The 25,346-nt window shown below is 36.0% G+C and overlaps 1 protein-coding gene across 2 annotated transcripts in view; it reads left to right on the top strand.

Moving 5' to 3' along the window:
* Nucleotides 1–25,346, top strand: part of LOC101901019 (roundabout homolog 2) — a 331,539-nt gene that overhangs the window by 243,983 nt on the left and 62,210 nt on the right. For both annotated transcript variants that reach the window (XM_059127829.1, XM_059127830.1), the window contains 5 exons: nucleotides 3,969–4,238; nucleotides 4,328–4,605; nucleotides 4,830–5,031; nucleotides 7,584–7,666; nucleotides 18,325–18,485. In XM_059127829.1, coding sequence (XP_058983812.1) covers nucleotides 3,969–4,238; nucleotides 4,328–4,605; nucleotides 4,830–5,031; nucleotides 7,584–7,666; nucleotides 18,325–18,485 — 994 coding nt within the window. The remainder of the gene's footprint in view (nucleotides 1–3,968; nucleotides 4,239–4,327; nucleotides 4,606–4,829; nucleotides 5,032–7,583; nucleotides 7,667–18,324; nucleotides 18,486–25,346) is intronic.

The following is a 25,346-nucleotide window of genomic DNA, read 5'->3' as shown; positions in this document are numbered from 1 at the left end:
TGGAAAAATCTTAACAAAAACAAAAGATATTTCACTTTTCTTTCTTTCAGGCGTTTGGGGTATATAATATCCATAGTACATGTTTTTTGTTTGTTCAATTACGAATATGTCAGTTTTTCCAGAGGTTTTATGTGTATTGTGTTGTTTCTCCTTTTCTGGTGGTTTATTTATGCAATAAAATTGTTTGATTTACACAGATTTTGCATGAACAGAAAATAAACAATAAAACAATAAACAATAACAAGGAGAAGAATAACAAACAAAATAATGGGTGGTTTAAATTTAAGGGAATATAAAAAAATGAGAAAGTTATCACTAGTCACATTATAAAATTATCATTAGCGATATATTTTGTGATAAAGTTGTATCTTTTAATGCGGAAAATTAAAATTTTCTAAAGAAAAATTACCACCAGGGATTTTCTCCAAAAAAAAAAATGATCATCACTGATATTTTTCTATTAGAAAATTATCACCAGTCATATTTTCCATGAGAAAATTATCATCAGTTATATTTTTCTATGAGAAAATTATCACCAGTGATATTTTTCTACGAGAAACTTTTTACCAGTGATATTTTTCTATGAGAAATTTTTTACCAGTGTTATTTTTCTATGAGAAAATTATCACCAGTGATATTATTCTATGAGAAAATTATCACCAGTGATATTTTTCTATGAGAAAATTATCACCAGTTATATTTTTCTATTAGAAAATTATCACCAGTTATATTTTTCTATTAGAAAATTATCACCAGTTATATTTTTCTATTAGAAAATTATCACCAGTTATATTTTTCTATTAGAAAATTATCACCAGTTATATTTTTCTATGAGAAAATTATCACCAGTGATATTTTTCTATGAGAAAATTATCACCAGTGATATTTTTCTATGAGCAAATTATCACCAGTGATATTTTTCTATGAGAAAATTATCACCAGTGATATTTTTCTATGAGAAAATTATCACCAGTTATATTTTTCTATTAGAAAATTATCACCAGTTATATTTTTCTATGAGAAAATTATCACCAGTGATATTTTTCTATGAGAAAATTATCACCAGTGATATTTTTCTATGAGCAAATTATCACCAGTGATATTTTTCTATGAGAAAATTATCACCAGTGATATTCTTCTATGAGAAAATTATCACCAGTGATATTTTTCTATGAGAAAATTATCACCAGTGATATTTTTCTATGAGAAAATCATCGCCAGTGATATTTTTTCATCAGTGATATTTATATGATAGTATCTATAAGAAAATTATCACCAGTGATATTTTCTGTAAGAAAATTATCCTCAATAATATTTTTCTATAGGAAAATTATCACCATGGCTATTTTTATACCCTCGGCCATATGGCTAGGGAGGGTATATACCATTTGATACGGTGAAAACGTGCCTAGTCGAAATAACGGTTTTAGAAAATATCTGTCCACTCCATCAAGTACCTCCCCCAAAAAGTGTCCAAATTTTTAATAATTACAACGCACATAAAATGTCATGTAACAGTCCCATTGACTTCAAATTTCAACTATCCCAATATTTTTATTAACCCAAGGTCTGGTGTTAAGATGTAATATATCGGTCCACTCCTTCTGGTAGGTCCCCCATAAATGATTGAAATTTTCAGAAAAAATATATTTTCTGCACAAAAAAAAAAAAAACACGACAATCCAATTTTGCTCTAACTTTGCAAATCCTAACATTCGCGTTAGTGCTAGATCTGGTTCGGAAATGGACAATATCAGTCCACTCTATCAAGTACTTCCCCCACAATGGGTCAAAATTTTGAATAACTACAACTCTTATAAAATGTGATGTAAGATTCCGATTGTCTTCAGATTTCACACATCCTACTATTTTTATGAACCCAAGATCTGGTAGTAAGACGGAACATAGCGGTCCACTCCTTCTGGTACCTCCCCCACAAAAGGTCGAAATTCCGAATATCCATTGAGCTCATAAGACGCGAAATTAACATCCGATTCCATTTAGACTTGGCACGTCTGAATATTTCTATCAACACAGGATCTGTTATAAAGACGGTAAAGAGCGGACCATTCTCTGGTTCGTACCCTGCAAAGTGTCAAAGATTTGAATGACCAAAACATTTACAAAATCCGAAATAATCATCAGGTTCTCTTTATATTTAATACATACAAACATTTTTGCTAACACAAGATCTGGGAAGATGGGATATATCGGCCCTCTCCTTCTGGTACCACCCCACAAAGGCTCAAAATTTTGTATATCCATAATGCTCATAAAAAGCGAAATCAACATCCGATTCCATTCCAGACTTGGTACATCGCAATATTTCCATCAACACAAGATCTGTTATAAAGATTGGAGAGAGATCGGATCATTTATTTTGCTACCTGCCCCACATAGGGTTCAAGATTTTGAAAAGCAAGCGAAGTAAGCATCCAACTCTCCTCAAATTTCACACATACAAACATTTTTGTTAACACAAGATCTGTTGTGAAGATGCTATATATCTGCGAACCCCTTCTGGTACCTCACCCACAAAGGGTAACAATTTTCAATACTTTTATCTGTCATAAATTGCGAAACAACTCAGCGATTCTTTACAACTTGCTATATCTAAATATATGTATCTCAACCAGAATCCTGAGATGAATATGGAATTTATAATTTCGCATAAAATTGGATAAAAAAATTTGATTCTCTTATAATTTTGGCCATACCAATATTTTTATCTATTAGATGAAGCATGAAAATGGAATACTCCAGTCGACAGAGTAACAGAAGTCAAAATATTTTTAAATAATCGAACATTGGCTGAGGGCATAAATCTGTCGGCAAAACCGACCGATACTTTTTTAATTGTTCTATAAGAAAATGAAAAAGAAAAAAATCTCACTTATGAATTTTTTTCTCGCTTTTCTCCTCCTTCTTTAAAAATATCCCCGTTCCATTTGCATACAGCATGATGTGTAAAATGGGCCTTAGAAAATAGTTACTGGGCATAGCTAACATTAAAAATATCACCAGCGATATTTTTCTTGGTCATCACAAAATTATGCAACATTTTTTGTATTTTGCTTTGTAAACCAAAACATCACCTGAACATTGTTTTCCTCATATCTCTTCTCAACAAGTTTTGACAAATTTTAAATGAAATTTTCTTTTTCTTTAGCATTGTTCGGAGAGTGTTAACAACAGCCGGATACAAAGTTTTAATGTTCTTAAAAAATTGTATCTGTTGACCAACCGACCACTTGTTCCGGTGACATAAACAAATACTTTCAACTTTGTTTTCTTCCCCTCTTTTGTTGCAACAACATTTCATTAAGGAAAACTATTTGTGTGGCATCTGTCTCCCATTCTCTTCTACTCCGCCAGGCAACTACGAGCAAAGTTTCTGCACATTTCCTGGCTTTTTTCTCGTCTTCTTTTTTGTTTCGCATAATAAAAATTTTAAAACAATAAGTCTTAGTAAGTCATTAGTCGTATAATTTTTGCAATCTTATTTTTCTCGTGGTCAGAGTTAGATGGCAGCTGGTTGTGTGGCTGCTCCTTGCCTTTGCTCGGAATTTCCCCCTTAGATGACCACAACTTGAGACTCATTTATTTCCTTAAACTTTGTATGTGTGTGGGAGAGTTTTTCTTCTCTCCCCATCCCAGCTGTAAGCAATAACCTGTCCAGCTGGACCATTGGGGAGTGCTGTATAAAAATTAAAAACAAGAAGCTGACAATGTTGAGGAAAAGTTTACGACTTTACCTTAAGCAATATTAACATTTCAAGTGTCATTCTATTTTTGTAAAACGACCAACCGACCGACGACCACCACAAGAGCCAAAAACTCTTCAACCCAGCTAAAGTATATACTTGTCCCAGGGCACAAGGCTTACAGAACTTTATTAATTTCAGAAACAAAAAAAATTCTTTAATTGCTCTTGTTTTATTCTCATCTCCTTCATTCTGTCGTTGCAGTTAAACCCTATTTTATGAAGAAACCCCAAGACTTAACCATGCTGGCTGGCCAAACGGCAACCTTTCATTGTTCAGTGGGTGGTGATCCACCACCCAAGATTTTGTGGAAAAAGGAGGAGGGTAATATACCAGTTTCCCGTGTCAGCATACAACCGGATGACAAAGGTTTAGAGATTTTCAACATTGTGCCCGAGGATGAGGGCACCTATGTGTGTGAGGCTCTCAATTCGGTGGGTCAGATTAGTGCCCGGGCCTCATTGACTGTGCATGGTAAGTTAAATGGCGGTTGGCCTTACTTGGCCTCTCCATCTACCTCACTATTAATTAATGTATTACTCTCGTTTTTCTTCTCGTTCCAGCACCACCCACCTTTATTGTCAAGCCCCAAGACAAAAAAGTCGGTCTGAATGGTGTCGCCCTATTCCCCTGTGTGGCCGATGGCAATCCACCACCTTCTGTGTTCTGGACCAAGGAGGGTTCCAGCACTCTTATGTTTCCCAACAACTCATATGGACATTTGCATGTTTCACTCGAAGGCACTCTCCAAATCAACGGAGTACAAAAGGATGATGCTGGCTATTATGTCTGTTCGGCCTTTAGTGTTGTCGATTCCACAACAATTCGAGCATTTTTACAGGTAAGCTGAAGAACGCTGTTGTTGTTGTTGTTGGCGTTAACAAGGCAACGATGATGGTTGTCAGGATCCTTTTAACAAACACATACAACCACACATACCGGGGAATAACAAACCAATACACTACCACACATTCTGTGAAGGCTTGTGTGGTGGTTTGGTTTTGCAAAAAAGCTTTTCTCATTTTCTTTGTATTAATTTAAATCTTACTTCAATCATTGCCATAGGTTACCTCTGTAGATGATACCCCACCGCCCATCATCCAAATTGGTCCTTCAAATCAAACTCTACCCAAGGGCAGTGTTGCCATGTTACCGTGCCGTGCTTCAGGACATCCAACACCACGCGTCAAGTGGTATCGTGATGGCACCACCCTACAAAGTGGTAATCGTTATACCATTGTTCAGGGTGGTTCTCTTAGGATTGATGGTAAGTAATGAATGGAAAACAAAGGGGACTGAGGGGAGATGAATTAAGTTTTTGTTAAAAACACAATTTTATAAAACTTGTTCTATGGATTAATTTTTTAAAAGACAAAATGTTTGAATGGTTGTATTTGTGTAAATTCCTTCAGAGCTTATTTTGCAATGCTGAATTTTTACTTGTGATAAAATACAATTTTCGCTATTACAAAATTATTGCTATTGATATTTTTTTTTTTGAGAAAACATTACCACCATTCTATAAGAAAAGTATAACTCACCAGTGGAAATAGTTGCCAGTGAAATTTTTATACCCTCAGCCATATGGCTACAGAGGGTATATATCATTTGATACGGCCAAAACGTGCCTCATCGAAATAACGGTATTAGCCCCTAGGTCTCTTTGGACCAAATCCGTTTCAGAACATTAGGAGTCGATCTAGCGATGTCCGTCCGTCCGTTCGGCTGATGCGCACGATAACACTCAAGGGGAGTATCCAATTTGATTCAAACTTGGTACATCGCAATATTATTATCAAAGTTAGATCGAGTTCGCAGGTGGCCGATATCGGTCCACTGCGTCTGCTACGTCCCCCACAAAATCTAAAAATATTCGAAGTACATAATTTACTGCACAGAAAGAAAAAGAATAATCCGATTTTGCCCCAATTTTGTAAAACCTAATATTTGCATCAGTGCTAGGTCATGTGCGAAAATGGACAATATGGGTCCAGTCCATCAAGAACCTCCCCCACAAAGGGTAAAAATTTTAAATAATTATAACTCTTATAACAGTGTTGGCATGTTTGTTTGGGATACCGTAGTATTTTGTTGTTGCAAAAATCGTCAAGGTTAATCTCTTTATTGTTGTTTTTTAAAAAAACATTTGTTTATTAGTGGAGAACTCTTATAAAATGTGATGTGAGAGCCCGATTGTCTTTAAATTACACACATCACAATATTTTTATTAAACCAAGGCCTGGTGCCAAGATAGAATACATCGTTCCACTCCTTCTGGTACATCCCCCACAAAGGTCGAAATTTAAAAAAAATATATTTTCTGCGCAGAAAGAGAAGCAATAATACGATTTTGCTCCAACTTTGCAAATCCTAATATTTGCGTCAGTTCTAAGTCAGGCGCAAAAATAGATAATATCGGTAAACTCCATCAAGTACCTCCCCACAAAGGGTAAACATTTTGAATAATTATAGCTCTTATAAAATGTGATGTGAGAATCCGGTTGTCTTCCCAATCCCAATAATTTTGTTAACCCAAGGTCTGGTGTGAAAATGGAATGTATCGGTCCACTCCTTCTGGTACCTCATCCACAAATTGTCGAAATTTCTAATATCCATTGAGCTCATAGAACGCGAAATTAATATCCGATTCCATTAAGACCTGGCACATCTGAATATTTCTATAAACACAGGATCTGTTATTAAAACGGTAGAGATCGGACCATTTCTTTTGGTACCTTCCCCACAAAGGGTCAAATTTTTATGTAAATAACCAAAACGTTTATAAAATCCGAAATAAGCATCAGATTCTCTTTATATTTCACAAATCCCATTATTTCCACTAACAAAAGATATGTTGTGAAGATGGGATATATCGGTCACTCCTTTTGGTATCTCCCCCACAAAGGGTCATAATTTTGAGTATCCATGAACTCATAAAGCGCGATATTAACATCAGATTCCATTCAGACTTGGCACATCTCAATATTTCCATCAACACAAGATCTGTTATAAAGATTGTAGAGGTCGGAAAATTTCTTCCAGTACCTCCCCCACATAGGGTTCAAGATTTTGAAAAACAAAACGCTGAAAGAAAGCGAAATAAGCATCCAGCTCTCTACAAATTTCACACATTCAAATATGTTTGCCAACGCAAGATCTGTTGTGAAGATGATATATATCTGCCAACCCCTCCTGGTACCTTACTCTTAACCAGAAATCTGATATGAATATGTTATTTATCGAAATTTATGATTTCGCATAAAAGTGAATATAAATGAGCGATTTTTTTCAAATTTTGCACATATCAATATTTATATTTGTATTGGATAAAGTATGAAAAAGGAATACTTTGATCCGCTATATCTGATACCTCACGCATATTTTCAAATTTTCCAAAAATTTGCACATATCTCATATAAAGTACAGGAAGTAGTCTATATAGGCAAAATCTGGGACATTGTAATATTTGTATCAGTCTTAAGTCAGATAAGAATTGTTCAATATTCTCCAACTGCTTTGGAACCTCCCCCATAAAGGGTCAACAGTTTGAATAATCATAACTCAAAACTGGGGGTATAAATCTGTCGGAAAACCCGACTGGTGCTATTTTATTTGTTTAGTAAAATTTTGTTACTAATGACATTTTCTAAACAAATATCACAAATAACATTTTCAAAAAAAATATCACTAAATATATTTTTATAGAAAAATTATAATCAATAATTCTTTTTAAGAATTCTAATTTAATTTTTTATGTCGCAATTTTTAACATCTAATTTTCATAAATTTCATCTCTTTTTCTCTATCTCCCAATTTTAGATCTCCAACTGAGCGATTCTGGCCTCTATACATGTACGGCTTCATCGGAAAGTGGTGAAACCTCTTGGTCGGCAACGTTAACGGTAAGTAACTGTTATGGAATATCAAAATAAAAATTTACTACAGCCATTATTATTAATTAGTAAACAGCAAATTACAACAAAAATATCAAAATTTTTATTGACATTTTGTTGTTGTTTGGCCCCTGATGTACGTATACACATACGCGAGGAAGTTGCCTGGCGTGGTGCACAAAATTTAATTAGTCGTAAATCCTTTTGGCATTTTTTTTATTATTGGTCGCCCCGGTTTTTCTTCTTTTATTTCGGGTTTTTTGTGGTGTGTTAAACATTTTGTTTTAGCGCTTGTAAATACTTGGAAACCAAATGAAATTGAATCATAAAAATGCTTGAAGAACAAAACATAAAATTTAGTGAAATGGAAAAACGATCTCTGTGTGTGTGTGTTTTGTTTCGGCGATTTGACTAATTAAATTTTCGGCGAAAAGCCACAACAATGAGGAGAAACCTCATAAAAGTCTTGCTTTTTGTGTCGGTTGAAACGATTTGAAGAAAAATTGAATTAGGTATAATTTTGTGTTTAACAAAACGTTCGTTGTAATGAAATTCAGGTTATGCCGGTGTTGCGGGTGTGTATATATACAGGGTGAGATAAAAAAACTGCAACCAACTTCAGACTGCTGTCATATCTAAGCCAATCGTCCGACAGCTGTTAAATTTATTCCAGTGATAGCTAATTATATTGTTTATAAGCGTACAAAAGCATTTTGGTGAGAGTTTTCCAGAATAACATTTATTCGTGATGGAATTCAAGCGTGATAGTGTGATTTCTTTAAATTTGGCTGGAAAACAACAAGTGGCTATCGTTAGAGCTCTCCAGAATTTAAATGTGAATAATTCTTTTGTGTCTCGTACCTTCCCTCGTTACCGTGATACTGGAAGCGTAACCCGTCGTCAAGTAACTGGACGGAAGAAAACAGCAACATCAGCAGAAATGGTTCGAAAAGTAAAAAAGCGAATTGCTCGAAAAATGGCTCGTGAGCTGAACATATCGCAATATTCCATTCGGTAAATATTGAAAAATGAGCTCAGGGTAAAGCCATTGAAATTCCAAAAAGTGCAAGAACTTACACCGCAACGGAAAGAAAATAGACTCAAAAGAGCTAAAGAGTTGCTTCGCTTGCCGAAAGTGGTGCTGCCGAATTTGGTTTTCTCCGATGAGAAAACATTCGTTGTCAAGCAGTTTGTAAACAAACAAAATGATCGTGTTTACTTGCCAAAGAGGTCAGCTGAAAATGTGCACCTTCGGTGGGCCACCAGAACTCAAGCGCCTGCCATGGTGATGGTGTGGGCCGCCATAATAGCCGATTGCCGACCGTGGCATCAGAATTAATGCCGAATATAATTGCGAAAATATTCTGGAGGGTGTATTAAAGCCTTGAGCATGCAAACATTTAGGCCGCAGACCTTGGACATTCCAACAGGACTCAGCACCATCGCACTCAGCAGGCGCCACCAAAGAATGGATACAAAATGAGGTTCCTCGCTTCATTTCCAGCGCACAATGGCCACCAAAATCTCCGGATAACAATCCGTTGGATTATTTTGGAAAGCAAGGTTGGCACTAAAAATTACCAAAGTATCGATCACCTCAAGAAGCGCTTCGCCGGAAATGGGCCAAAATACCGCAGAGGAACATTCGGGCAGCCTGTGACGGTTTCATTGGCCGTTTGAAGGCCATAATTCGTGCCAAAGGTGACCAATTCGAAAAAAATCTAAACTTATTCTAAAAATTGATGCTATTTCCGACATTTTTTGCTTTCATTCAATAAAATTTAAAAAAAAAAATTTAAAAATGATCAAAAAGGCATACAATTTGACATACAATTTGTTGCAGATTCCGTAAGAAATTTTAACGGATAATGCGTTTTTCATAAGAAACACAAAACGGATTACAAGGTTTGTAAGAGCAACATTATCGGTTAACGTTGATTTTGCTGACAATTCTGACTTAAAAAATGGATTTCATTGAGCATTCGGACTGATAACGTGCTTTTAATATCAAAATTTAACGGATGGCGTGGTTTTCATAAGAAAAATATTAAGAACCAATCTTGAAGAAAATCCTTGTTTTCAGAGGGAAACTCAAGGAAAAATATGGATTGTGCAGGATAAAATGAATGTATAGTAGGATTTCCACGACAAAACTTAACTCATAACGCGGTTTTCAAAATAAAATTATACGAATAATTCGATTTTCAAAATGCCTATTCATTCACATTTCATCAATGGGGGATTTCTAATTTTCCCATACTTCTGTTTATTTTTCAAGTAGAAATTCCTAACAACAAGAGCTATTTAGACATACAAAACATTGTTTTTTTTTCATATCTTAAAATTTGCATTTTAATTGTTGATGGCCCCAACAAGTCCAAGAGTTTAGAAAAAAGTCATATGTGGTAATTCAATTGCCCCCATCAAGTCGTGATAATAGATAAATGACCATATTTTCAATTGGATCGGGGCATGACAAGAGAAAATGAAAACAAACAATAAATTCTATGAGTGGTACCCCTTTCCATTACCCTATTCTGTGGCCTGGAGAAAATGACATAATTAACAAATTGACCTAAAATTTGTGCAAAGTCATTCTATGAGAATAGAGACCACCGCTGTGTTGGAACTCAAGTGGTTGTGGGAAGAATCATGGAAATCGAACGAAGAAGTTCCTCCAAGAGTGGGATTTTGTTTGTTGACTCTGTGGGCCAGACAAAAGGGACTTTTTGTTATTATTTGTCCGAGATTTTTTTTTTTCAAAAAAGCCAAAGCAAATAATTACAGACTTCCCCGGGAGTCTTATCAAGTTATTTGGAAACGTGTATTGGCATATTAATTAGGTAAAGCTTGGAAGCAGCATTATGTGAGTTTGTAATAAATATATCATTATTTTGTGCGTTCTGGTTGTCGTCGTTGTCTGTGTCTGCAGACCACCAACATAGCGAGGCGGCAATGCCATCTTTGTGCTTGACTAAATTTTGTCAAAAGAAATTTTAATGAAGTCCAGATGGAAAAGGAATTTTTAATTTAGATTTTTTAATAAAAAATTCAAAGCGGGCTTTTTTTTTTTGCTCATAAAAATTTCCATTTATATTGGCAATCTTCTCCTCCATTTTGTGTGGCCTTAATAATTTCCATGCATGTTTCATATTTTTCCATGCAAGTTTCATAAAATTTACCTTTACAAAATCAGGCCCACAATTTGTTTATCCTTTCATGTTTGATCTATGGCATACCTTCTCTTACTCTTCAACTAGTTTTTGGTTTTTTTCTCTGTCTCAGCTTTCAATTACCATAACCAACAGCCATTCAATTAATTATTTAACAAATAGAAGACCAAACAAAATCCAAAGGCTCCAAACAAAAAATATTGAGAAAATATTATGATTGATGTTCTTTCTGCAATAGCATGGCAAAGCATGAGGGAGGGGGAGAGAGAGGCAGTACAAAAAATATTATTTTAAACAAACTTGGTCTGTCGGTGTTAGCTCGGTTTGTTACATTCAAGTACCGATGCAGTAGTAGTCAATACTATTCAAGTTGCAAACATTCATGTATGGAGACAAGTGCACTCGGCATGACTCGCAGCCGTGTCTGAAAAAAAGTTTGTCTGTCCCCATTGGCGTCTGCAAGCAGCGCTTGCCTACCCTTCTTTGCAAAGCAAATGTTGCCGTCGATATGCGTAACTCTTGTACTTTGCACAATGAACCATTCATTCCGCCAGCCAGCCAGTCATCCATCCAACCATCCAATGAACCATTCAACAGCAAATAACATTCGTCTCAAACAACAACAACAACATCGAGAGCAACAACAACAACAAACATCAGCTATAAAAAGCCAATCTGTTATGTTGCGGTCATGATTGTTACAACCCTATCCAAAAGCTATAAAAACAAAATAAAAAATCCAATTCAGAAATTGTATCAACAAAAACAAGAGAGGTGGAAAGGAAGAATGCCGTACAGCGAGGGAGTGAGAGATCGAATCGGAGCCAGCCGCCTCAGCCACAAATATTGTGAACAAGAAAAATAGTGCCGTTTGTTACAGAAATTAATGACTCCGTTTTTTTTTGTTTGTTTGTAGCTGTGCTCCATCATTTTATGGCCAAGTTTCATTTTATAAATATTTGCATAGTCGGCATTACGCTGGAACAGTGGGGGCGAAAATGGTAAATGGGAAGAATGTATAAACCTCAAATTTTTGTAGAAAAAGTTAATTGTAGAATCACATAATTTCAAAACCTTCAGGTTTTCAGAGATAATGAATCCTTAATCCTTATTGTTTCTTTCGAGTAACATATTTTTGAAAGCTTTCAAGGAAGATTATTTTATTAAAGGGATTGTCAAAGCTTTCAAACATCAATATTTATGAGTATGATATTTAACGTTAAATAGGTGTCTTAAAAGTTTTTATCCAAAAGAAGAGCAGAAAAGCTTCCTTCAATTTCGATGACACAATCATGGTAAAAGAATACAGGTAGCAACAACGCTTGGGATCATTGATATGTCCAAAATTTTAAAATGTTTTCACAAAAATAAGTAGATTTTTATTTACTATCTTATACGACGGAAAATGGATATTGTTATAATATACATTTTTCAACATTTTTTACAAATTTCCATTTAAATACATAAATTTAGGGTTAGCTTTTTTTAAAATCCTTGGATATCGTAGCTTTTATTAGAAAAATAAGCGGATAACGCAGTTTTCAATATAGAAATCTGCTGATAAACTGGATTTCATTAGAATAATCTATGGATAACTAAGTTATCTGCAAAAATATGAATATAACCCAGTTTTCAAAATACACATTTATGGATAACCCGAATTTAATTTAAAAAAGTGTCAGTTGGTTTTGCCGACAGCCTTTATCCGTTTATTATTATTTAAAATGTTAAACATCTATAGGAGAGCTACCAATGGAATAGAACAATATTTTCCATTTCACTTATGACCTTAATCTGATATAATCATTGGAGATGATAACTTTGGATAATGTGTATACTTTGTACAGGGTGAGATAAAAAACACCATAATTTTTACATTTCATTTTTTAATTTTATTGAATGAAAGCAAAAAATGTCGGAAATAGCATCAAATTTTAGAAAAAGTTTAAATTTGTTCGAATTTGGTCACCTTTGGCACGAATTATGGTCTTTAAAGGGCCAATGAAACCGTCACACGCTGCCCGAACGTTGCTCTGCAGTATTTTGGCCTATTCCCGGTGAAGCGCTTGCTTGAGGTGATCGATACTTTGATATTTTTTAGTGCCAACCTTACTTTCCAAAATACTCCAGACACAATAGTCCAACGGATTGGTATCCGGAGATTTTGGTGGCCATTGTGCGCTGGAAATGAAGCGAGGAACCTCATTTTGTAATCATTCTAGGGTGGCGCGTGCTGAGTCCTGTTGGAATGTCCAAGGTCTGCGGCCAAAATGGTTGCATGTCCATGGCATGCACTCTTCAGAAAAATTTTGCGATAATATTCGGCATTTATTCTGATGCCACGATCGATTAATACGAGCGAAGAGCGACCATCGGTTGTTATGGCGGCCCACACGAAGGTGCACATTTTCAGCTGACCTCTTTGACAAATAAAAAAGATCATTTTGTCTGCTGGACAACGAATGCTTTCTCATCGGAGAAAACCAATTTCGGCAGTTCACGACTTCCGGCCAAGCGAGGCAACTCTTTAGCTCTTTTGAGTCTGTTTTCTTTCTGTTGCGGTGTAAGTTCTTGCACTTTTTGGAATTTAAATGGCTTTACCCCGAGCTCATTTTTCAATATTTTCCGAATGGAATATTGCGATATGTTCATCTCACGAGTCATTTTTCGGTTACGGTGGCGCGGGTTTCGATCAAGTCGCTTCTTTACTTTTCGAATCATTTCTGCTGATGTTGCTGTTTTCTTCCGTCCACTTCCTTGACGTCGGGCTACGCTAAAGATTTGTTCACATTTAAATGCTGGAGTGCCAATTGTGTTTTTCCAGCCAAATATAAAGGAATCACACTATCACGCTTCAATTTCATCACGAATAACTTTTTTCTTGAAAATTCTCACCAAAATGCTTTTGTATCCTTGTAAATAATATATTGACCTGTCACTGGAATAATTTTAACATTTTTCGGACGAGTGGCTTAGAAATGACAACAGTCTGAAGTTGGTTGTAGTTTTTTCATCTCACCCTGCATATACGATTCTTAAAGACAATTGCTGATTTATTTCGCATATATAAGGGTTAGAATAATTCACAATCTTAAAAAGGTACCAGCGGGAGTGGGCCTATAAATTTCATATTCAGATCAGATCTCTTGTGGGTAAAAATATTGTAATAACAAGATTTGATGAAAATCATTCAAATGATTTCGCATGTTACGTGAATCATATAATTATTCAAAAATTTGACCCTCTGTGGGAGGGGTGCCAGGAAGAGAAGGCCGATGTGTTGCATCTCCATAATAGATCTTGTGTAGTATTAGGTTGTTTCAAGTTGCCTAATGTTAGTTTATTCAAAATATTGATCCGTTGTGGGGGAGGTAGCAGAAGGAAAAGTTCGTTATATCCGTTTCTCATACCTTATCTTGTGTTGGTAGAATTATTGGAATGTGCGAATTTTGAAGACAATAGGGCCCTTATTTCACATTTTGTAATAGTTATTATTATGCAAAATGTTGACCCGCTGTGAGAGATACTAGAAGGAGTGGGCCAATATATCCCATCATATTAAAAATTATGACCTTTGTGGAGTAGATACCAAAAGGTGTGAGCCGGTATTTCCCACATTCATACCCTATCTTGTAATGGTTAAATTTTTGGGACGTGCAAAATTTTACAGAAAATCTGATGAATATTTCGGTTTTTATGAACGTTTTAGATATTCCGAATTTGGACCTTTTGTGGGGGAGGTACTAGAAGGAGTCGTCCGATCTTGTCCTTTCTCGCACCCAATTTTGCGGTAATGCAAATATCACGATATGCACAGTTTGAACAAAATCAGATTATCCGTTCTCTTTCTATGCGGTAAATTATTTTCTATGAAAATGATGACCTTTTGTGGGGAAGGAGGAATGGAACGATATTGTCCATCTCCGAATTTTATCTAAGTTTGACAAAAATATTACGATATACCAAGTTTGGACCAAATCGGCGAATACTCCCTTCGAGAGTTATCGTGCCCACCAACCAGCCAGACGGACGGACGAACGGACTCGCTAAATCGACTCCAAATGTCCTGAAACGGATTTGGTCCAAAGAGACCTTGGGTCTTAAACTGTTATTTCGACTAGACATGTTTTGACCGTAACCCTCTCTAGCCATATGGCTGAGTGTATAAGAAGGCAATAGTTACCGTAGTTTTCGTTCAATGATCTTTGGGTCAAGAAGTTTTATTAGAAAAATCTACAGATACAGCATTTTTCGTGCAGAAACTTTACGAATAATTAAGCTTTTATTAGGGATATTTAACGGATAACGTGTTTTTCTTTAGAAAAATCTTCGGATAACATGGTTATCCATTGAAAAAAACGTATACATTCAATTGTTTATGGTTTTTATTTCCAATTAGAAAACACAATTTCCTTCCACTGTTCCCTAAAAATGCATTTGGCAACAACTGTTGTACTGTGGGTAATTTTTAACATATTTTCTTTTGCAATATAATGGTCGTTTGTATCGATATCAGAATGTATTAATGATACATAATGACATTTTGATAACGAAATGTTGTTGGTTATCTACATATTTGTTGGACCATTTTTTCGGTATTGGATATTGCATTCCTTTTTATACCCTACACCACATAGTGGTAAGGGTATTGTGTCTTTGTGCATTTGTTTGTAACAGGCAAAATAAAATGAGATAGACCCATAGTTCCTTTTGATGGTCTGCATAGAATCACTTTCTGAGTTGATTTATACATGTCAGTCCGTCTGTCCGTCCGTCCGTCTGTCTATGTATTCTTGTGAATAAAATGCAGGTCGCATTTATTATCCGATTGAGATGAAATTTTGCACACATCATATGTTTGGCCCAAAGACGAACTCTATTGAAATTGGAGATAATCGGTCAAAATTTAGATATAGCTCCCATATATATCTTCGTCCGATTTGCTTTTTATTGTGCACCAAACGTGTATGGAATTTTGAACATACAACCAAATTAGGCCATAAAATAAGTATACCAAATTTGATCGAAATCGGTTCAGATATAGCTATAGCTCCCATATACATTGTTCATCCGATTTGTTATTTTTGTCCTCCGCAGCCGTAATATGGACTCTGTAACAACAATATTTAAGCAAATATATCAAATGCAGCTCAGAAATATCTTTGCCAAATTTTATCGAGATCGGTTCAGATTTAGATATAGCTCCCATATATAACTTCGTCCGATTTACATTTTATTGTACACCAAACTTCTAATATTTGCCCAAATTGGATGAAATTTGGCACTTACGACCGAATTGAGTCTAGAAGCTAGTATGTCAAATTTGGTGAAGATCGATTCAGATATAGCTATAGCTCCCATATATACTGTTCATCCGATTTGTCATATTTGCTACCCGCAGCCGCAATATGCACTCTGTAACAACAATATTTGGGCAAATATATCAAAAGCAGCTCAGAAATATCTTTGCTAAATTTTATCGAGATCGGTTCAGATTTGGATATAGTTCCCATATATATCTTTATCTGATTTCAAATTAATTTTGCACCAAATGGGCAATGCAAGTCCGAATTTAAAATATACAAATGCTTCGTCATATTTAGTCCTTTAAATTATAATTATAATCATAGCGTGTATTATTGAATTTTCCCATAAAAACTTTTAATCGTTATGTGGAGTTCTGCTAAATTAGAAAAGTGGTGTAGGGTATCAAACAGTTGGCCCCGCCCGACTTTAGGACTTTCTTTACTGGTTTTGAAACTATTTATACCCTACAACACTATGTGATGGGGGTATTATAAGTTTGATTGGGCCAAAAATTATGTAACACCACGAAATATTGGTTTCCCACATAGGTCGATCAAGCTATGTATGTCCGTCTGTCCATTTTAATTTGTAATCACTCTACAGGTCGCAATTATGGCCCGATCTTCACGAAATTTATAATGGAGGTGGGCTAGGGTCAGAATTGAACCCTATTTCTTTTGGAGATTATCGCATAATATTTAGGGCTTGAAATGGACCAAAAAATAAAATTTTTCCTGATTTTGCAGCCGTTAAAAAGGTCACAAATAGAAGCCAGGACACGAAATCTCGCATAAAGTTAGACTTTAGGAAAGCGGGTACAATGGACCACTAATTTTGTGTGAAAAAATACCAGCATTACTTACAGGCGATATCCGAAATACACAAAAGGTGAATTTCTGGCTTTTTTATGCTGATTTCGTTGACGAATATAGCCAAATATCGTGGAGAAGCAAATCATATAGATGAGTCTAAATTTGGAGATACAGAGGGGCTTCTTGCTTTTGGAGATGATTGCAAAATATTTATATATGTTTTTCCGATCACTAAATTGAAGCCAATCGACACGCCGGTGAAGAGAGTTAAGGACAGGGAAGAATTCTAGCATTTTGGATGACTGTATTATATTTAGCTGTAAAATGGATCACAACAACTAACAGCCCGACGGAGTGTATAAATATTGGACAAATGTCGCTAGTCTAAATCCTAATTTCAAAAGCGAAATCTTCTAATATGGATTTGGACATAAGGGGGCTTCTAACATATTGTAGTGTTGTAGGGTAAAACATAGTCGGCCCCGCACGACTATAGCCTTTGCTTACTTGTTTTGTGTTACGAATGCTAATTGGAACTGGTATTAGAGTGCGATTTTTACGGCTGATATTAAAATTCTTCTTTCTCATATTTTTATTTATTTATTTATTATTATTATTATTTTTTGTTTTGGTCAATACAAAAGTTATACATCCTTTGAATTTATTTTATTGTTGCCTTGTTATTTTTTTGCATTAACCAAGAAATTTATATATCCTTTAAATTCCTATTTAAAATTGATTGATTCAGGTCACCGAGGAAATTTGATGGGAAAGGGTTACATGAAAATTAGTTACCATTATCGTTACCCTCATTTTTTGTGTGCTTTGCGTTACACATGTTGTGTGTCTGGCTATTTAAGAATTTCCCCTGAAAACATTATAAAATTTCATTAAAATTTGCATAAGTTTTACAATGTACCGCAAATTACCCTGACACACAACAACGGCAACAGCAACGCCAACAACAGCGTCATCGTCAGTCGACTGGGTAACAACAAAATGTCAATCACAATTAATGTTCAGCAAACGGACGGAGTAGAGACAAACATTGTGTCAACACATCAGGTCAACCAGCTAACAATAACAACAGCAGCAGCAGCAACAACAACAACGATAAACCTTTTTACCATATTTTATCGTTCGACAAAAACCAAAGAAACCAAAACATGCAATATTATGTTGAATGAGGCTCGTCGTTGGTTTACGTTGCCGCTCAATCTTAGTTTTCTTGTTGTTCGGGGAAAATATTTTTAACAATAAAAAAAAAATATTTTTAAACAAAATTTACATAATTTTTTTTTCTTACTTGTATCCTTTCATATTACCAACATTGCTGGTGCCTTTTGTTGCTGTACCTTCAACTTTAACACGCCAGGTGGAAAAGAGCAGTTCATCAACATTACATCGTTCAGCAGATCCCAGTACCTATCCAGCACCGCCCGGCACCCCCAAAGCTTTGAATGTTACCCAAAACAGCATATCATTAAGATGGTCCAGAAGTCAGGAGAAGCCACAGGCAACAAGTCCAATTATTGGGTAAGTTTTTTTTTGTCTTGTTGCTTTTCTTTTTTTTTCGATATTGTGGCAAGGAAATGTGATCACCTTTCCTTTGGATGCATGCAGCAAATTGTTAGTTTGCTAACGGTAAACTGCTGAATTTCCAAACAAACAAACCAAACCAAAAAAAAAAAAAAAAAAACTCTTTCAATACAAGAAGAAAAGCTAGAGACCAGTGTACATAAAGCTCTTAGAGTTTTCCATGAAAATATTGATTTATTTTGTTCAAAAATTTTTTTTGGCAAAACCGTTATGTTTACCTTTGATGTTATTCATTGGAAAATTTTGTGACAGACAAATGAGATTTTTGGGAAAAGGAAAGGAAAAGAAATTTCAAAATTTTCCTAGAAAAGGTATGCTTTGCAAAATGTTAAATTAAAAAGCATACCACAATATGAAGGAGGAATGCACAATAGCATGAGGAAATTGTGAAGGATGTACCCGGAAAAATATGCATTACAAATCGGCTTACCGCATCATTACTCACTTTTCGATTTTGTTAACTCAAAATCATTATATAAGTACATACCTATCGATTTTGACCTTTAAACGTCGATTATGTCATTACTTATTTAAAGGCTTTTAGCGACTATGAAATAGAAGCCAATTCCCTCGACATGTCCTTGTATGTATTAGTATTTTTATACCCTCAGACATATGGCTACAGGGGGTATATATCATTTGATATTGCCAAAACGTGTCTCATCGAAATAACGGTTTTAGGACTCTTTGAACCAAAATCGTTTCAGGATATTTGAAGTCGATCTTGCAATGTCCGTTCGTCTGTCTGGCTGGCTGGTGCTCACGATAACTAAGGGCGTATCCGATTTGGTCCAAGCTTGGTACATCGTAATATTATTGTCACACTTAGATCGAGTTTGGAGATGGGCAATATTGGTCTATTACAACTACTCCTCCCCACAAAAGTTCGAAATTTTCAAAAAATAAAAATTTTCTGCACAGAAAGATAAAGGATAATCCGATTTTGCTACAACTTGAAAATCCTAATATTTGAATCAGTGTGTGAAGAGGGAATATATCGGTCCACTTTTTCAGGTACCTCCCCCACAAATGGTCAACATTTTGAATATTCATGAAGCTCATAAAACATGAAATTAACATCCGATTCCATTCAGACTTCGCACATCTCAATACTTCCATAAGCATAAAGAAGAAAGGTAGAGATCGGATCATTCCTCCTGGTACTTCCCCACAGAGGGTCAAAGTTGTGAATAACCGAAACAATCATGAAATCCGAAATAAGCATCCGGTTCTCTTCAAATTACATATATCACAATATTTTTTATCAACTCAAGGTCTCGGGTGAAGATGAGATATATCGCTTCACTTCTCCTGGTACCTTCCCCACAAAGTTTCAAAATTGTAAATATCCATGAAGCTTATAAAACGTGAAAATAGAGGGAATATATCGGTCCACTTTTTCAGGTACCTCCCCCACAAAGGGTCAACATTTTGAATATTCATGAAGCTCATAAAACATGAAATTAACATCCGATTCCATTCAGACTTCGCACATCTCAATACTTCCATAAGCATAAGATCTGTTATAAAGAAGAAAGGTAGAGATCGGATCATTCTTCCTGGTACTTCACCACAGAGGGTCAAAGTTGTGAATAACCGAAACGATCTTAAAATCCGAAATAAGCATCCGGTTCTATTCAAATTACTCATATCACAATATTTTTATCAATTCAAGGCCTCTGGTGAATATGAGATATATCGCTCCACTTCTCCTGGTACCTTCCCCACGAAGTTTCAAAATTTTAAATATCCATGAAGCTTATAAAACGTGAAAATAACATCCGATTCAATTCAGACTTAACAAATCTCTATTAATATAAGATATGTTATAAAGATGGTAGAGATTGGACCATTCCTTTCTTCACAAGGGTTAAAGTTTTGAATAACCAAAGGAATTTAAAATCAGAAATATGGATCTGGCTCCCTTCGTATTTCACACATACCATACTAACACAAGATCTGCTGCGAAGATGGAATATATCGTTCCACTCCTTCTGGTACCTTCCACAGAAAGGGTCAAAATTTTGAATATCCATGAATCTCATAAAAAGCGTAATTAACATCCGATTCAATTCAGACTTGGCACATCTCAGTAATTCTATCAACGCAAGATCTGTTATAAATATGGTTGAGATCGGACCATTTCTTCTGGTACCTCCCACACATAGGGTTGAAGATTCTGAAAAACAAAACGCTCAAAGAAAGCGAAATAAGCATCCAACTCTCTTCAAATTTCACACATACAAAAATGTTGACTCACACAAGATCTGTTGTGAAAATGATATATAAATTGATTTAAAAATTGCAATATCGAAATATTTCTCTCAACCAGAAACCTGGGATTAATATTGAATTTATGATTTTGCATAAAATTAGATAAAAATGTTCGATTTTCTTGCAAATTTTGCCCATACCAATATTTTTTATCTGTATTAGATTGCATTGACCCATTCTTGAGGAACCTACTCCGTATAGGGTCAACAATTTGAATAATCATAACAGAAGTTAAAATATATTTAAATAATCGACCATTGGCTAAGGGTATACATCTGTTGGCAAAACCGACGGATATAGTTTAACTTGTTGGCTAAGGTTCATATCAATTCAAAGCTGCAGTGGGAGAGACGCTTAGTGCTACAACAAACAATTGTACTCTTCACCAAAATTTCGAATTGCCAATTGTTGTGTTTTCTTTGGAATCTAGGCCTGTTGCAGCCAGATTCCTCCTCTTCTTTTATTTCGTCTTTTGTCGTTTCTCCCCAAAAAGAAGATATAAGATTTTACTCTTTCATTATGCTAATTTGCATGTTAATCTTGCTTACAATGATCTCTGAAGCGTATAAATAGCTAATAAGAAGAAAACCGAAAAACAACGACAACAATCGCAACAAAAGGTGCCACTAGCCGCCTATGGCTATACGAGTATGCAAACGGAAAGAGAATCCAATAACAGATAACAAAAATGCAACATGCATACCTCGAAACGCTTTTCAACTAAACTGTAAAACAAAGCATGAGCTGGAAAGTTGGAAAAAGCTATACCAGCGACATTGTATGAAGAACTGTTGGACAAAACAACAAAAATATGTACTAGGAAAACGGATAATACTTCAGCCGGACCGTACTTTGAGTACCCTCCATCATGGGAAAAAAATTCCTACAACGTGGGTGCTTTGCTACAAGAGCAATATGCGGGATTTTTTTTTTTTTTCTTTTGAAATTTTCGGATTAATATACTTTGCAATACGTTCATTTTACAGTGAGGTTATACAGGGTGACGTAAAAAACTACAACAAAGTCAAACGCCATAATTTTTAATTTTTTTTTATTGTATGAAAGCAAGAAATGTCGCAAATATCATCAAATTTTAGAATAGGTTTGGATTTGTTCGAATTGGACACCTTCGGCACGAATTATGGCCTTCAAACGGCCAATAAAATCATCACACGCTGCCCGAATGTTGCTCTGCGGTATTTTGGCCCATTCCCGGTGAAGCGCTTACTTAAGGTGATCGACACTTTGGTATTTCTTAGTGCCAACCTTGCTTTCCAAAATACTCCAGACACAATAGTCCAACGGATTGGTATCCGGGGATTTTGGTGGCCATTGTGCGCTGGAAATGAAGCGAGGAACCTCATTTTGTAATCATTCTTGGGTGACGATGGTGCTGAGTCCTTCTTGGGTGCGATGGTGCTGAGTCCTGTTGGAATGTCCAAGGTCTGCGGCCAAACGTGTCCAAGGCTTTATAACACCCTCCAGAATATTTTCGAGATAATATTCGGCATTTTCTAATGCCACGGTCGATTTATACCAGCAGAGAGCGACCATCGGCTGTTATGGCGGCCCACACCATCACCACGGCCGGCGCTTGAGTTCTGGTGGCCAACCGAAGGTGCACATTTTCAGCTGAAGTAAACATGATAATTTTGTTTCTTTACAAACTGCTGGACAACGAATGTCTTCTCATCGGAGAAAACCAAATTCGGCAGTTCACCACTTTCGGCCAAGCGAAGCAACCCATTAGCTCTTTTGAGTCTATTTTCTTTCTGTTGCGGTGTAAGTTCTTGCACATTTTGGGATTTCAATGGTTTTACCCCGAGCGTATTTTTCAATATTTGCCGAATGGAATATTGCGATATGTTCAGCTCACGAGCCATTTTTTCGGCCGCTGCGACGCGGGTTTCCATCAAGTCGCTTCTTTACTTTTCAAACCATTTCTGCTGATGTTGCTGTTTTCTTCCGTCCACATCCTTGACGTCGGGCTACGCCACCAGTATCCCGGTAATGAGCGATGGTACGAGACTCAAAAGATTCATTCACTTTTAAATGCCGGAGTGCTCTAACGATAGCCACTTGTGGTTTTCCAGCCAAATATAAAAAAATCACACTATCACGCTTAAATACCATCACGAATAACTTTTTTTCTGGAAAATTCTCGCCAAAATGCTTGGGTAAACAATATAATGAGCTGTCCCTAGAATAATCTTAACAGCTGTCGGACGGGTGGCTTAGAAATGACAGCAGTCTGCGGCTTGTTTGCAGTGTTTTCATCTCATCCTCTGTAGATGTCCCGTGAATTTTGTTATTGTGAGGGGTTTTGACCGTTTTTTCCAATTGAATGATAGAAAAATCATACCACCATAAGATGTTAGAAATTTTTGCATAATCCTAAAACCCATATGAAGGAGAAAGAGGCCAGATTGGCATAATTTGAAAAACTTTATATTTTTTCACATTTTAGCACATCTCAATATTTTTACTGAAATTTTTATCAAGCAGGATAATGAAATATCAATCTCATGAATTTCGCGGGAAGTGTTCATTTTGATTATGTTCGGTAAAGAGTTAATGATTCCTCTCTTCTAAATTTTACTTTTCTGAAATTAAACTATGCAATGGTCTATAGTCCTAGATTTTTAATGCTTGAAGCTTACTAAACATATACAAAAGTGAGGGCACAAAAAACGACTGATACTTTCTAACTTGTTTCCTTAAGACTTTAAATGAGATTCCAGCCGAAATACCAATGGTAAATTGAATATAACTTGGCTGAAGCAGAAAAAAAAAGAAAAGGAAAACAATTTCCCCATTATCCTGTCAGCTGTTTTGCCGTTTTTTACTACAACACTACTATATTTTTTATCCATCATTTCATATTTCGTTTTGTTGTGGCCATTTTCATTGGTAACACTACGTCTTCGGTCCTTTTGTTTTGGGTGGATCTAGCCTGCTGGCCATTGTTTTGGATCATAATTTATTTTTCTTTCTTCATGGTAACAGTTTTTTGTGAAGGGGTTCTTTTTTCATTTTGCATTGAAACAATGGTCATGTGAGTGGTTTCTTACCTCTCTTTGATGGCAGTCGGTTTTCCCTGTCTCCAGCCCCGAACAGATGCAACAGCTGTTGCTAAAGGCCAACATTTCACATTCAAACGATTAAATTTCACATGCAACGAATTCGATTTGCAACAACTCTGAAATATTCAATAGCAAGCATTTTCGGGAGGGGGTGTGAGATGGCGTATCAGTTTCCATTCCCTCTCGTATTTTCTAATTCGTTATTTTGAAACACAAAACAGCAAATACCCCTTCGAAACGAAAACAAAAAAAAAAAAAAAAAAAAAAAATGGCATTAACATTGCAAGGAGAGCAGCATAATAATGGAATATTTGGAATTTCGGAGATGTTAGCTAGGATTTGATGGCAACAACCGCCAAAAACTGGCCCCGAAAATAACAGCAACAGACAACAATGGTTGGTTGGTTGGCTGGCTCGCTGGTTCGGTTTGTATGCAACACCACAACACTGGTGAAAACAATGAAAGAATAGCCTGGCTGATTTTGGTTGGTGTCCATTGTCTCTTGGATACAGGGATTTGTTTTTTTTTTGTGTTTCATTCAAATTGTTTTTCTTTCATTTTTTCCGTTGTTGTTGTGTAGCAGACACTGGCTGACCATCATTTAGCCCATTGTATCCTCGATAATACGAATGTGACTTTGGACAGCTACGACGACGACGACGACGACGTCAGCGACAACGACGAAGGCGACTGGGCAGACAAAATTGTTTGCCAACAATACATGTCTGTGGCCCGATTGCTTTGCTTAAAATTCGCCGGGTGGTTGAGTTGGGTGAATGTGCCTGGTGTCCCTGTTTCATTTTATGTGAAAAATCAGGTGAAGGCCAGCTGGCAAGGTGAAAGGGGGGTAAATGCGTTGCATTTTGGCGTGGCAAGCTTCATTTTATGTTTTTTGAGCAGAAAATGGAATTTGCCTAAGGCCAACTGGCTTGTTGTTGGTTCCAAAAACCAAACGCTCATTGCTTCTTCCGTACAAAAACACACAACAAAACACAATGGTAATGGCGTTGTTGAACGTTTAATGTTGCAGTACTTTGAAGCTAAACCACTAACCAGCAGCCGAAAAACAACAACACCAAAAAATGTGAAACAACGGCCCATCATGATGGCAAAAAGTTATGTCGTTCGGAAATTGACCAAAAAAAAAAAAAGAAATTGTAGCGCGCTCACTAATAGCCGAAAAAGCATATAGCTTGGCAGTCATCTGGCTAAAGAATAAGTTTTTGTGACCCCGGCCAATCAGTTGTTCCAGTTTGGCTCTAGGCTTGAATCGTGCCAGCGGATGATCCCTTTTTTAAGAATTTCTCATCAGGGTGGAAGTCCAACAAAACCTATTATTTGTAGGTCCCTCGTAAAAAGATACAATTTTCCACTCTCTTATTTTTGGGCAAGCAGATGTCCACTACTTCCGCTAGCCGAGCATTATAATGCATCGGGGGC

Source organism: Musca domestica, unplaced genomic scaffold (genome assembly GCF_030504385.1).
Source record: "Musca domestica strain aabys unplaced genomic scaffold, Musca_domestica.polishedcontigs.V.1.1 48, whole genome shotgun sequence".
NCBI classification, from domain to species: Eukaryota; Metazoa; Arthropoda; class Insecta; order Diptera; family Muscidae; genus Musca; species Musca domestica.
Note: the sequence above shows the minus strand (reverse complement) of the source record. Positions and strands in the feature narration are given on the sequence as shown.